The 15,878-nt window shown below is 38.8% G+C and overlaps 1 protein-coding gene across 1 annotated transcript in view; it reads right to left on the reverse strand.

Moving 5' to 3' along the window:
• LOC115886576 (probable serine/threonine-protein kinase DDB_G0278845) overlaps positions 1-15,878 on the reverse strand; it is a 107,934-nt gene that overhangs the window by 17,229 nt on the left and 74,827 nt on the right. Inside the window, exon 5 of the mRNA XM_030905810.1 lies at positions 15,438-15,592. Within this exon, the coding sequence (XP_030761670.1) occupies positions 15,438-15,592 (155 nt within the window). The remainder of the gene's footprint in view (positions 1-15,437; positions 15,593-15,878) is intronic.

The following is a 15,878-nucleotide window of genomic DNA, read 5'->3' on the forward strand; positions in this document are numbered from 1 at the left end:
TTGGGTATGTGGTTTTATAATAAACTGAAAGATGGAAACTTTTTTTATGCGACGTTTCGCTCCAACATAGTGGACTTTTTCAGGCACAAGTGGTGTCTCATTTGACTGGAGGGTTCATCAATATCTAATAAAGAACACATTTTTTGAAATACATATAATTTTGATTTCTTGTCCTTATGATCGAGCCAAGTATTAACCAGATCGGCATTGCTTATCAATTTTACTCCATCTGAAAAGTATTATAAAATAAAGTTCGTCGCAAGCAGACGTAGGTGAACTATACAAAAATTAAAAGTGTATGAATATGACAACAAAAATATTTAATAAATACGATATGTTTTGATGTTTTTTTTTAAATGCCTTTTTGAAGTTTGAAAACGTAAAATTTTTATACCCATTTAAGAATCATCTTAAAAAATAAATAAAAACTAAACAATCACGACCTTGTTTAGAAATAAATTTAAAGTACATACCTTGTTTAACAATATTCATAGTGGCTTTCAATTAAGTACGTACCGTTTAACTCCATAATATACAGAACTACTATGAATGTTATTCTTTTCACTGATAAGATAATGATCGCAAAATTTATTTTTAGTGAAAATATTTGCTAACAAAAAACGCTGTTTATGAAAAATAATATACAGGATGGTTGAACATTGCTATAAGTATAAAATTACATATTCAGATATTAGTAAATTTTAACTTTTTTTCGATTTTTGTCCATGGGACGAAGCACTGTGGATCGGCTCCATAAAAATGTATTGTTTTCACTTTTGCACCAAATAGTTTGCCGACTAAAAAAAATTAAATGTCAATTCGTACTTTTAATTTTAACCTCTATGATTCGCACCCTAATTACCCTAAAAACTCAAGAGAAAGACAGAAAAATGCATGCTTCAGTTAGAAATATGTATTACTTTATTCAAATATACGATAATTGTTTTGAGTAGTGTATAATCTGTTTGAAATAATATTTCACATACAAGCGCGGTTTTCTTATTAAATAATCACTCATGTTAACAACCATATTAATTCATTCCAAATTCCATTAAAGTCTCTTTCCACCGTACACACCGAAGGCTAATTGTTCCACGGCCTGTTCCGTTCTCAATTAAAGTTTATGAAAGTAGACAAGGAAGAAGAACAACACGAACAACAACAACCGAGCTAGGGAGAACCACACGAATAAAACGGGAACAGAGAACAACCTCTGTCTCGTACAACCTTTACACACCCTCTTGCGAATTTGTTTAGTAAAACATACTCGAGCTAAAGAGCTTAGTTTAGAAATTTGAATTTATTGCCGACAGTGGTGGAATACCGTGTGCCGTGGATTTAATTATATAATTAATTGTGTATTACAGGAACGAGATTGTTAAAATGATTTATCTTGGTATAGTTTCTGATTTATTTAAGTTCGTTTAAGTTTTTAATGTTTCTAGCACAATATCAATTATTTATTTGATGAGTTACCTAATACCACTGAATTATTTTTTAGCCGACCATACCAACAGATATGGTAGAGTAAACGCCACGAAGGGAAGTTTTGGAGTGATCATCGCTTGATGAAGTAGAATCGACACGCGCGCTATCATTTTTACATTAAAAACGTAAATTTTTACCGCAGACGTAGGTTTTTAAAAGCCCGGTCTAATCATCTGCCTGCGCTCCTCCTACTTATTCTAAAATGTTAGCGTGATTAACAAAGACGATACTATATCGCGTTTCTTTGATTGATTCGTTTTTGTGCGTCAGTCCATTGGTGTGCTTGCCGTGCGACCAATGGGGCATTCCGTTTTATATTTATAACCAAATATATGTTTTGACAAGGTTTTGACAGTTAAAACAACAAATTACAACAGATTATATATTGATTATTATATGACTTGAAACACCACGGCACTGGAATTAAGTTTTATGTGACCTTGAACAGATTAGTTCATTACGGTAGCGACCGATGGAATCACTCCCAAACATTCGTGGCGTTTAATATAGGCTAAGATCGGCAATTTTTTTTAATTTCACTCAAAATGAGTTTTTGGGCCATAAATGACCTAAATACAAAATATTTTCGGTGTCTTCGTCTGTCTGTCGGTCTGTCAGTCTGTCGGTTCACTGCCTGTCGGTCTGTCGGTTCGTCGGTCTGTCCGTTCGTCCGTCTGTCCGTCTGTCCGTTTGTCCGTTTGTCCGCCTGTCCGCCTGGTCCGCCTGTCCGCCGTCCGTCTGTCCGTCTGTCCGCCCGTCCGTCTGTCCGTTTGTCCGTTTGTCCGCCTGTCCGCCTGTCCGCCTGTCCGCCTGTCCGTCTTGTCCGTCTGTCCGTCTGTCCGTTCGTCCGTCTGTCCGTCTGTCCGTCTGTCCTCGTCCGTTCTGTCCGTTTGTCCGTTTGTCCGTCTGTCCGTTCGTCCGTTCGTCCGTTCGCTAACTGTCTGTCCGTCTGTCCGTCTGTCCGCCCGTCCGTTCGTCCGTCTGTCCGCTCGTCCGTCTGTCCGTCTGTCCGTTCGTCCGTCTGTCCGCCTGTCCGTTCGTCCGTTCGTCCGTCTGTCCGTTCGTCCGTCTGTCCGCCTGTCCGTCTGTCCGTCTGTCCATTCGTCCGTCTGTCCGTCTGTCCGTCTGTCCGTCTGTCCGTTCGTCCATCTGTCCGTCTGTCCGTCTGTCCGTTCGTTCGTCCGTTCGTCCGTCTGTCCGGCCCGTCGCCTCGTCCGCTCCTGTCCGCTCCGGTCCGTCTGTCTTGCCCGTCCGTTCGTCCGCTCCGGTCCGTCTGTCCGCCTGTCCGCCCGTCCGCCTGTCCGCCTGTCCGCCTGTCCGCCTGTCCGCCTGTCCGCCTATCCGTCTGTCCGTCTGTCCGTTCGTTCGTCTGTCCGTCTTGTCCGTTCGTCCGTTCGTCCGCCTGTCCGCCGTCTGTCCGTTCGTCCGTCTGTCCGTCTGTCGGTCTGTCCGTCTGTCCGTCTGCCCGTCCGTTCGTCCGTTCGTTGTCCGTCTGTCGGTCTGTCCGTCTGTCGGTCTGTCCGTCTGTCGGTCTGTCCGTCTGTCCGTTCGTCCGCCCGTCCGTTCGTCCGTTCGTCCGCTGTTCGTCCGTCTGTCCGTTCGTCCGCCCGTCCGTTCGTCCGTCTGTCCGTTCGTCCGTTCGCCGGTCCGTCTGTCCGCCCGTCCGTTCGTCCGTTCGTCCGTCCGTCTGTCCGTCTGTCCGTCTGTCCGTCCAATTCGTCCGTCTGTCCGTCTGTCCGTCTGGTCCGTCTGCCGTCTGTCCGCTTGTCCGTTCGTCTGTCCGTTCGTCCGTCTGTCCGTCTGTCCGTTCGTCCGTTCGTCCGTTCGTCCGTCGTCCGTCTGTCCATTCGTCCGCTCCGGTCCGTCTGTCCGTTCAAGGTCCACCCGTCCGTTCGTCCTCGCCTGTCCGTCTGTCCGCGTTCGTCCGTCTGTCCGCTGTCCGCCTGGGTCCCGGTTCGTCCGTCTGTCCGTCTATCCGTTCGTTCGTCTGTCCGTCTGTCCGTCTTCGTCCGCCGGTCCGTTCGTCCGCCCGTCCGTCTGTCCGTCTGTCCGTTCTTTTTGGCACAAAAATGCCTGTGGCACCCGAGAATTCAATAGTTTTTGGCGGGGTGGAGGTTGGTAAGGGGGTAGCGGCAAACCAAACTTAAATAACTCGATTATTTTGGACTTATTTGAAAATGGTAAAGAGAAACATGTCTCTTTAACGAGATATACCAGTCCTAAAAATATTTGCACTTATTTAAGACTCATCCTGTATATTTAAAAAGTCATATTTTTTAAAAATCATCCTGAACAAGATAAAAACTTAATTCCACACACCAAACTGTATATGTGCATACGGCATAAGTAAGCTAAATTGTATCTTTATGGCGGAAACGGTATAAAAACGTCTTAATCTACTTAATGAAAGAACTGATATTTTAATTTGACGCGAGCGTGACGTGCCCGGATTGCATAATTAGGATTCAGATAAAACGCTTTCCGGCGACATTATTTTAACGTAATATACTTCTTTGTTCTCGCGAAAGCAAGCAGATTTGAATTCAACATGTCCGAAACATTTATCACCGTTATAATAACTAGAAAAATACACCAAGTCATAACTAAAAGGACTTTTTTTTCTATTGCAAAAAATCTTAGACCCATCTTCTAAAGATTTTTGCAGCAAAAAATACAGCAAATTGTGAAATATAAAATGTAATAATATACTGGTGTTTTCATTTAAAATAGCAAAGTTAAGCTATTACTTTTAAAATGATGTGGCAACAATTTAACACTGAAAGTAATTTATACAGATGGTGAAAGAGCCTTAAGTGTAAAAATTTAAATTGAAAAACTTATTTAACGTCTAAACTATCATAGTAAATCACCCTGCTACAAGGTGTCCAAACTCATTCTGAACTTTGGCATATTGTGCAGTATATAAAAATAAGTAAAGTTCGTATAAATGTATGTCCAAAATGCTTAATTTCGAGATGCTGGGTGTGGAAGTTTACTTTTTATTTCGATTTTTTTCCTAATTTCTGAGGCACGTCAATATTTCTTGGATGAAAATTGGTAAAACGCTACGAGCAACAGTTCAAGATATTTAGAATGAAAATAGTCAATACATGTCATTATTGACAAAAAATAAACATAAAACCAGTTTGCTATTATTTAACTGAAATGATAAATTTGGGAACTTTTTATTTTTTAAATTAAACTTATAAATGTAAAAGTTTCTCGGAAAAATGATGATAAAAACATTTCTATTGAACTTTTAAGTAATAAAACATTTCCAATTTTATGATTTCAGTTTAATAACTATTTAGTCAACATGTTTAATTTATGTCAATGATGACAGGCATTGAGAATCTCTGATTCCAAATATCTCGAGAACCACTACCTCAATTATAAACGAGTTTTTTGAGTTTTCAGTTTCTGTGGCTTCAGATATTTCATGTCTGGTTGCAGTTTTGTTTCATTGGGACTGTATTTTACTAGAGGAGACAATACTATATCAACTATTATGGTAGTATAGAAGTATACCATGGCTTGGACCTTCACAACCTGAGTATATTGTTCAGTGAGGGGATGGAAGGAAATAGGAGATTCTCCTATGTATGGAATTTGCCAAATTGCCTCAGGTGCTATCGACGGCAAACACATACGTATAAAAAGCTAACAAATTCTGGCTCCCTCGAATTACAATTATAAACATTACAATTCGATTGTTTTAATGGCAATCTGCAATGCTGATGGATGGTATACGATACCCAGACCGGGCTTGCTGGCCGCAATAATGACGGAGGAATTTTTTCGAGAATTAGTTACTGACTCGAAGTCTCAATTACCCTCAATGATGAAATCCCAACAGCTGGTACCATATTTTGGTGGGAGACAATGTTTTCCCCATTGAAGCGTTATTTACTAAGGCCATATCCTACTGGCTCTTATTGATAACAACAAACGAATATTTAATTTCAGATTGAAAGGGCCAGAAAAACAATCGAATGTTCTTTCGGAAAGATGACATACAAATTTCAAGTATTGCAAACCCTTAATTCGACGCGACACTAATATTACCAGAAACATAACGTGAAATCCGTATGTGTATTGCATAATTTTGTCCGATTAGAGATGGTATTCTTATTCGGCAAGTATTGAGAATATTCCAAACACCATCACAGCAAATATTCAATTACAAAGAAGAACCTGCAAATTAACGAAAGATCATCAGGTCCAGTGACTGCAAAGTACTTAGCAAACTACTTTTTAAAACCGTTTTAGCATCGTTACCTTATCAATACGTGTAAAACCGAAACTCAAAATATTTACTTAATTTTTACATAAAAAACGTCGTAAATGTATATATTTCACTCGGTAGTTTTACACAGGTACGGACGAAAAATTATTAGTCTTCGTGGTCGTTAGAATACAGTCGGACCACACCCTAAGCAATCAAACTAAAGAACAAGAAAAAACATCAATACAGATTCTATTTTTAAAGATCTCTTTATTTTGTTTAAAATATTCCGAAAATTCTCGAAACAACAAATTAATCCTAAAATACAACTATTTTTTCTGACTTTTCTATTTCCCAATGTTACTGGAACTACATGAAAGCGGGCAATTTTATTATGCAGCCTTTTAAGCCTTCTCAATAATCAGATAAGGTTGCCAACTATTTTATAACGTCGTCAGTCAAGTTGCAAGACGGAAGTTTTAGGAAAAATAGTTAACACCCAGTTAATTTTGAAACACCTGATTAATTTTAGGATTTGGATGTTCAGCAAATAATTCCTTAATTTTTGTGAATTTAAATGTTAAATTGATAGTACATCAACTTGTCAGTATGCTGAGATAATTCATAGTCAAAAATGGCAACAGGAAGTAACTTAACCTCTACTAAAAAAATTTATATTTTTATATTAAATTAAAAATTAATTATTAGTATTCCGTTGCTTACCGTAAAATGGGGTGAATAGAAACAGTTTCGTAGACTATTGAAGTGATATACTGTTAAAAAATGTGGTATTATTTTCTCCTTTAATTTCTCTTAAAACATGGGTCTTTGTTCTTTGCTTCCTCTTCTTTCTTCTTTCTTTCTATTATGGTTGCCCATATAGGTAAAGCATCGCCTGTTCAATCCTAACAAGTCTTCCCCCGGAGGACGACGTCCAGCATTCTCCCACCGTTTTGGCGGCCTTCCTTGCGACCTTTTTCCAATTGGGTTGTTTTGTTGCGCTTTTTTTGCTAGTCTGTTGTCGTCCATTCTTCTTACGTGTTTGTTCCAGTGCCTTCTCGTTTGTCTAACCCATCTTCCTATATCCTGGATTTTGCTCCACTCTCTAATATCTTTGTTTCTCGCTCTATCATGTAGTGTTTTTCCGTGTATGCTTCTCAGCACCTTCATTTCTGTTGTTCTCATCATTTGCATTGTTTTGGCCGTGTCTGGTCTTGTTTCGGCTGCGTACGTGATGACTGGTCTTATCGCGGCTTTATATATTCTAATCTTGCTCTCTGTGTTGAGATACTTGTTCCTCCAGACGATGTCATTTAAACAGCCCGAAATGCGAGACGCCTTCATAGTGTGTTCTCTAACTTCTTTCTGCAGGTTGCCATAACTTGATATTCCAACCCCTAGATACTGAAAGTGATTCAAAATGATTTAAAACAACAAATTACAACAGATTATATATTGATTATTATATGACTTGAAACACCACGGCACTGTAATTAAGTTTTATGTGACCTTGAACAGATTAGTTCACATGGTAGCGACCGATGAATCACTCCCAAACATTCGTGGCGTTTAATATAGGCTATTAAGATCGGCAATTTTTTTTTAATTTCACTCAAAATGAGTTTTTGGGCCATAAATGACCTAAATACAAAAAATATTTCCTTTCATGGTGTTCGTCTGTCTGTCGGTCTACCAAGTCTGTCGGTTCATTGCCTGTCGGTCTGTTTTGGTCTGTGGTTCGTCCGTCTGTCCGTCTGTCCGTCTGTCCGTTTGTCTCGCCTGGGTCTGCCTGTCCGCTCATCCGCCTGTCCGCCTGTCCGCCTCGTCCGTCTGTCCGTTCGTCCGCCGTCTGTCCGTCTGTCCGTCTGTCCGTCTGTCCGTCTGGGTTGTCCGTTCGCCGTCTGTCGGTTCGTCCGTCTGTCCGTTCGTCCATTGCCCTGTCCGTTCGTCCGTCTGTCCGTCTGTCCGTCTGTCCGTCTGTCCGTTTGTCCGTTTGTCCGTTTGTCCGTCTGTCCGTCTGTCCGTCCGTCCGTTCGTCCGTTGTCTGTCCGTCTGTCCGTCGTCCGTTCGTCCGTTCGTCCGTCTGTCCGCCTGTCCGTCTGTCCGTCTGTCCGTCTGTCCGTCTGTCCGCCTGTCCGTTCGTCCGTTCGTCCGTCTGTCCTTGCCCGTCCTGCCCGTCCGCCTCGTCCGTCTGTCCGTCTGGTCCATCTGTCCGTCTGTCCGTCTGTCCGTCTGTCCGTCTGTCCGTCCGTCCATTCCGTCTGCTCCGTCCGCCTCGTCCGTTCGTCCGTCTGTCCGTCTGGGTCCTGCCCGTCCGTTCGTCCGCCTCTGTCCTGTCTGGTCCGTTCGTCCGTTCCCGCCCGTTCGTCTGCCTGTCCTGCCTCGTCCGTCTGTCCGCTCGTCCGCCTGTCCGTGCCTGTCCGCCTGTCCGCTCGTCCGCCTGTCCGCCTGTCCGCCTATCCGCCTCGTCCGTTCGTCCGTCTGTTCGTTCGTCCGTCTGCCCCTGTTCGTCCGTCTGTCCGCTCGTCCGGCCCGTCCGTCTGTCCGTCTGTCCGTTCGGCGGCTGTCCTGTCTGTCCACTGTCCGTCTGTCCGTCTGTCCGTCTGTCGGTCTGTCCGTTCGTCGGTCTGGGTCTCGTCTGTCGGTCGTCCGTTCGTCCGTCTGTCCGTCTGTCCGTCTGTCCGCTCGTCCGTTCGTCCGTTCGTCCGTCTGTCCGTCTGTCCGTCTGTCCGTTCGTCCGTTCGTCCGTCTGTCCGTCTGTCCGTCTGTCCGTCTGGGTCCGTCCGTCCGTCTGTCCGTCTGGGTCCGTCTGTCTGCCTGGTCTGCCTGTCCGCCCGTCCACCCGTCCGCTCCGGTCCGTCTGTCCGTCTGTCCGCTTGTCCGCTCTGTCCGCCCGTCCGTCTGCCCGGGTTCGTCCGTTCGTCCGTTCGTCCGTCTGTCCGCCTCGTCCGTCTGTCCGTCTGCCGTCTGTCCATCTGTCCGTTCGTCCGTCTGTCCGTCTGTCCGTTCGTCCGTTCGTCCGCCTGTCCGGGTTCGTCCGTCTGTCCGTTCGTCCGCCTGTCCGCCGCCTGTCCGTCTGTCCGTCTGTCCGCCTGTCCGTCTGTTCGTCTGTCCGTCTGTCCGTCTGTCCGTCTGTCCGTCTGTCCGTCTGTCCGTCTGTCCGTCTGTCCGTCTTTTTTTGGCACAAAATACTGTGGCACCCGAGAATCTGGCCACAAGGTTTTTGGCGGTGGGAGGTTGGTAAGGGGGTATGGGCACCAAACCAAACTTAAATAACTCGATTATTTTGGACTTATTTGAAAATGGTAAAGAGAAAATATGTCTCTTTTTGTAACGAGATATACCAGTCCTAAAAATATTTGCACTTATTTAAGACTCATCCTGTATATTTCAAAAAAGTCATATTTTAAAAATCATCCTGAACAAGATAAAACTTAATTCCACACACCAAACTGCATATGTGTGCATACGGCATAAGTAAGCAAATTGTATCTTTATGGCGGAAACGGTATAAAAACGTCTTAATCTACTTAATGGTCGAACTGATTTTTAATTTGACGCGAGCGACGTGCCCGGATTGTGCTAATTAGACCAGATAAAACGCTTCGGCGACATTTTAACGTAATACTTTATTCTTGCGAAAAGCGCGCGAGATTTGGACCAACATGTCCGAAACATTAACACCGTTATAATAGAAAATACACCAAGTCGCACTACAGCGACTTTTTTCTCTATTGCAAAAAAAAATCTTAGACCCATCTCTAAGATTTTTTTGCAGCAAAAAATACAGCAAAATTATGAAATATAAAAATGTAATAATATACTGGGTGTTTCATTTAAAATAGCAAAGTTGCTATTACTTTTAAAATGGTGTGGCAACAATTTAACACTGAAAGTAATTTATACAGATGGAGAAAGAGCCTTTATGTAAAAATTTAAATTTGTAAAAAAATCCTATTAACGTCTAACCTATCATCATCGTGAATCACCCTATACAGGGTGGTCCGAACTGTATTCCGGAAACTTTGGCAGCATATTCTGCAAATAAAAATAAGTAAAAAAGTTCGTATAAATGTATGTCCAAAAAATGCTTACTCTCAAAGACAGGGTGTGGAAGTTTCATTTTTATTTCGATTTTTCCTAATAATTTCTGAGGTAACGTCAATGTTTGGATGAAAATTGGTAAAATCGCTATGAGCAATGCTCAAGATATTTAGAATGAAAATAGTCAATACATGTCATTATTAACAAAAATAAAACATGTTCAGTTTGATAGTTATTTAACTGAAATGATAAATTTGGGAACTTTTTTATTTTTTAAATTAACCATAAATGTTTCTTGAAAAATGATGATAAAACAGTTTCTATTGAATCCGCACAAAAACATTTCAATTTTATGATTTCCAGTTTAATAACTATTTAGTCAATGTTTAATTTATGTCAATGATGACAGGCATTGAGAATTTCCTTTATTCCAAATATCTCGAGAACCACCAATACTAATTATAAACGAGTTTTTTGAGTTTTTCAGTTTCTGTATTTGTGATATTTGGTGTCTGGTTGCAGTTTTGTTTCTCATTGGGACTGTATTTTAATAGAGAGGCCAATACTATATCAACTATTATATAGTATTATACAGACACCACAGTGGCTGGTGGGAATTCTCTACAACCTGAGTATGGCATTGCCTGACAGGAGGGATGGAAGGAAATAAGTAGGAGATTCTCCTCATGTATGGAATTTGCCAAATTGCCTGTGGGTGCTATCGACGGCAAACATGTATAAAAGTTAACAAATTCTGGCTCCTCGAATTACAATATAAACATTACAATTCGATTGTTTTTTAATGGCAATCTGCAATGCTGATGGATGGTATACAATGATAACTGAGACCGGCTTGCTGGCCGCAATAATGACGGAGGAATTTTTTTCGAGAATTGGTTACTGACTCGAAGTCTTCTGTAATTACCTCACGATGAAACCTCAACAGCTGGTACCATATTTTTGGTGGAGACAATGTTTTCCCCATTGAAGCGTTATTTTTACTACAGCCATATCCTACTGGCTTATTGATAACAACAAAACGAATATTTAATTTCAGATTGAGACAGAAAAACAATCGAATGTTCTTTTCGAAAGATGACATACAAATTTCAAGTATTGCAAACCCCAATTCGATATTAATTACGATACTGTAGTAAACATAACGAAATCCGTATGTGTATTGCATAATTTTGTCCGGATTAGAGATGGTATTCCCTTATTCGGCAAGCATGAGAATATTCCAAAACAATTCATCACAGCAAATATTCAATTTACAAGAAGAACCTATGCAAATTAACGAAAGATCATCAGGTCCAGTGGTTCGCAAGTACTTAGCAAACTACTTTTTAAACCGTTTTAGCATCGCTTGCCTTATCAATACTGCAAAACCGAAACTCAAAAATATTTACTTAATTTTTACATAAAAAACGTCGTAAATGTATATTTTCTTTTACTCGGTAGTTTTACACAGGTACGGACGTGAAAATATTAGTCTTCAGGAAATGTTAGAATACAGGTCGGACCACCCTGTATAATCAACTAAAGAACAAGAAAACATCAATACAGATTCTATTTTAAAGATCTCTCTTTATTTTGTTTAAAATATTCGAAAATTTGAAACAACAAACTTAATCCTAAAATACAAACGTATTTTTCGACTTTTCTATTTCCCCAATGTTACTGGAACTACATGAAAGCGGGCAATTTATTATGAAGCCTTTAAGCCTTCTCAATAACTGATGTGATGGGCGTTGCTAACTATTTTATAACGTCGTCAGTCAAGTTTAGCAAGATTGAAGTTTTAGAAAAATAGTTAACACCCAGTTAATTTTGAAACACCTGATTAATTTTAGATTTTAAAATAGCAAATAATTCCTTTAATTTTTGTGAATTTAAATGTTAAATTGATAGTACATCAACTTGTCAGTATGCTGAGAGCAATTCATAGTCAAAATGGCAACAGGAAGTAACTTAACCTCTACTAAAAAAAATTTATATTTTTATTAAATTAAAATTAATTATTAGTATTCCGTTGCTACTGTAAAATGGGGTGAATAGAAACAGTTTCGTAGACTATTAGCGATATAAATCGGTTGATAAAAATGTGGTATTATTTTCTCCTGAATATTTTAAAAACATGGGTCTTTGCTTGTTCTTTGCTTCCTTTCTTCTTCTTTCTTTCTATTATGGTTGCTCATAGGTAGGCTATCGCCTGTTCAACTTAACAAAGTCTCCCCGGAGGATTTATCAGCACTCTTCCACCGTTTTGGCGGCCTTCCTGCGAATCTTTTCCAATTGGGTTTTGTTGCGCTTTTTTGCTAGTCTGTTGTCGTCCATTCTTCTTTCTTACGTGTGTTTGTTCCAGTGCCTTCTCCTTGTCTAAACCTTATCTTCCTATATCCTGGATTTGCTCCACTCTCTAATACGCCCGTTTCTCGCCTATCATGTAGTGTTTTTTCCGTGTATGCTTCAGCATCTTCATTTCTGTTGTTCTATCATTTGCATTGTTTTGGCCGTGTCTGGTGTCTTGTTTCGGCTGCGTACGTGATGACTGGTCTTATCGCGGCTTTATATATTCTAATCTTGCTCTCTGTGTTGAGATACTTGTTCCTCCAGACGATGTCATTTAAACAGCCCGAAATGCGAGACGCCTTCATAGTGTGTTCTCTAACTTCTTTCTGCAGGTTGCCATAACTTGATATTCCAACCCCTAGATACTGAAAGTGATTCACTTGTTCGATCAGTTTTGAGTCCACTTCCAGTTTGCACCTTACCGCCTCCTTGGATGTTACCAGGCATTTTGTTTTTTCGGTGTTGATTATCATGTTTAATTGTTTGGCCTTTAGATTAAACGCATGTAGTAGTCTCTGAAGATTGTCCTCTGTATCTGCAATGAGTACTGCATCATCAGCGTAGCATACAACGTGGAAGAAGGTGTTTCCCATTTTGTAACCTGCCGTTTTTGGTAGATTTTCTATTATTTGATCCATGATTAAGTTAAATATAAATGGGCTGAGGGAGTCACCTTGTCTTATTCCTGTTTGGATGAGTATCTCGTTAGTAAACAGATGTTGAACTTTTATTGCTGTTTTGCAGTTGGTGTTGATGTCATATATTAAGTTGATTAGTCTCGGGTTTAGTCCTTTTGTTTCTAGAATCTGCAATATATCTGTCAGGCGTACTCTATCGAAAGCTTTTGTCATATCTACAAAACACATATACGCTGGCTTATTAAGTTCCAGGGACTTTTCAACGATTTCACCTTAATAATGAATATTGCGTCAATAGTCGAGCGGTTTTTTGCGAACTTGTTGTTCGTCTCTAATTTGTATAGTTTTACTATTTCCTGTAGTTGTCTTAGTGAATGCTTAAGGTGCTGTCTAATAATGTTATTCCGCGATAGTTTTCTGGGACTGTTTGACCTTTTTAAATATGGGTATCGTTGTGCTGTTCTTCCATTCGGCGGGTATTTTCTGTTTACCACTATGTTCTGAAAAATGCTATTTCTTTCTGGGTAGGCTTAAGTTTTCTGTTCTGCGTATACATATAATTTGATTTTTGAAAAATATGCATATAAATATTAAATAAAAATAACATTTGTGTTTCTATTCACCTGCTATTCGGGAGAATAGAAACACACATTGATGTTAAGGTTTTTATCTATTATACTTCCAACAAGGTGATTAGAAACAGTAAATTATTACATATTTAAATAGGTTTAACAATCATTAACAATACATATAATATAACAACTTACATTTAACAGCTTATGTATTACTTTAAAAATAAATATTTTATTTATAAAGTTTTCGCGCCATACAAAATAGGTTTGGTTTGGTTTGGTTAAATCGATCTCACATTTATTGATCAGTTGATTGACAGAAACAGTGCTGCCACAGATAAAAATATAGTTTTTACATTTTATTGTGTATTACCAATGATAGAAAAATTAGATATGTCGACTCTTTTCTTTGAATATTTTTAACGATTTTTTTCAGAAATTTTTGTTTCTTTTTCAATTAATGTTTCTATTCCAAATCATTTTACCGTACCTTGGTTATGGTTTTAAGTTCCGTTTCTAGGTTTCCTGAAAGTTTTCTTATTACGGAACGCGGTTCCTGAAAAATCGGTTATAACTGTCACCAAACTACCAGCGCGAGAAGGCTGGTTTTTCTGATTTTGTTTGTCAATCAATGTCATTTATGTGACAGAAATAAAGCAAATATTGGAAGTTCGAGTGAAATTCTCATTTAATTTCTAAAATTTGTAATAATATTTTGTATTTACATCCAAAAACAATGGAGGTAGGCAGTAAAGGTAAATAAATTTCATTAACTAAATATAATGACTTTTTAGGACCATTTAAACTTATCACGCAGCCATTGTTTCTTAAAGTCAGGAACATTTAAAGAAAACATGAAAAACAAGACAAGTAATCGTGAATGTTTTGTAAGCTCTAAAAATATAAATATTCATTAGATTTGTTTATTTATTATTGATCTGTTTTAATATTGGATCTGCAAATCTTCACTTGAGCTGTCTAACGAGTTTAACAGTTTATTAATAAAGTACTTTTATTAATATTAAACTCCATTGAAAAGAAGCACAGAATAGGTACATTAAAAAGGCATAAGATAAATTTTATAATAGAGGTATTGAAATTAGATAACGGCAACATTTGACGTTTCCAGTATTTTACCAAACCGTTCCGTATCAAACCGATATTTTTCAAGAACCGCTCTTTACCGTAGTTTACTGGTCTGGTTCGCCTGGTTTTGCAACGGAATATAGCCTGTATACATAATGTTAATAAATAGTATTGAAAATTTTAGATAAAAATACACGATTATAATATGTTTGTTCCAACAGTCCTAGAACGGTAATTTCCTATCAGTCAATTCATCTGTCAATCTTGACAAACGATCAAACTTTTCAAACAATAAGTGAGCGACTAGAAATTACCGTCCCAGGATCGGTTCTCGGTCCGGTTGGAACGAACGTAATATATTTTCAGGCTTTAGTAATTTATTATATAGATTGTTTAGTGAAAGAAATAAAGTAAACATTAAACTAGGTTTGCCTATTGATTGAAACAAATTTACTATTTTTGAAATAAACATTGTGATTTTTTCTCTACATGTGTTTTGTCTCTTTGGCGTTATTTTAAACTGACTAAAGGTTGTGAACTACTAAAATCTCTTTTTTAGTTCTTTTTTAATCGTTCTAATTAATACAAATTTTCTAATTTAGAAATAAACAATACATGTGTTTTGGATTTTAGAGGTTTTTCTAGAAATATGTCCGATTAGGAGAGCATAAAAACTCATAAAAATGAAATTTTACTAGATTTTAGACTTTACATGAACGAATTTCTTAAAAAAATAAAAAAATAGTGAAAAATAAAAAAAATTCTTTTCGATGTAATATTATAATCTGTCCAACAACTCAGAGAACAGATTTCAACCAAACAGACGACATCCAAAAAATTACAGAAAATATGATTTGACAGACACATTTGTCACTGTCAGACACCATCCTGTTGGATAGACTATACATAGAAATATATCACAGAAACTGAAATAGTACTGTTGCAGTCTAGTCTGGGTTAGCAAAGATATTATTATTTTGAAAATTAACTAAGTAAATAAATAACATCTACAGAAAAAATATTCTTTCTTACCTGTAAACAATTCCTTTGTTGTGTAAGAACTTCAAACCTGAAACGATTTCAGCACCGTAGAATCTTGCTCTTGCTTCAGAAAATCGTCTTTCAGCTTGGATGTGGAACATCAAGTCGCCACCGTTGAGGTACTCCATAACAAAGAACAGATGAGACTGAAACAGAAGAAAACGTCGATATTACAAGGGTTGCCTTTTATATTTTGCATATTGTAACAGTCAAATTTCTTCGCAACGACCTCTGTGTGCTAGCTCATAAAATATCACAAATAGCTATTATTTTTGCATCATGTTTACTATAATTTTATTGTTAAATATTATTTTATTTAGTATTTTACCATTATGCAACCGAATATACACCGCGATATTATACAAGCTACAGCTCAACTACCTCTACACTCCATAAGCTCAACAATATTGTCACTGGAAACGGCCGACCAGC

The sequence above is a fragment of the Sitophilus oryzae genome, unplaced genomic scaffold (genome assembly GCF_002938485.1).
Source record: "Sitophilus oryzae breed Bouriz unplaced genomic scaffold, Soryzae_2.0 scaffold_1145_pilon_pilon, whole genome shotgun sequence".
NCBI classification, from domain to species: Eukaryota; Metazoa; Arthropoda; class Insecta; order Coleoptera; family Curculionidae; genus Sitophilus; species Sitophilus oryzae.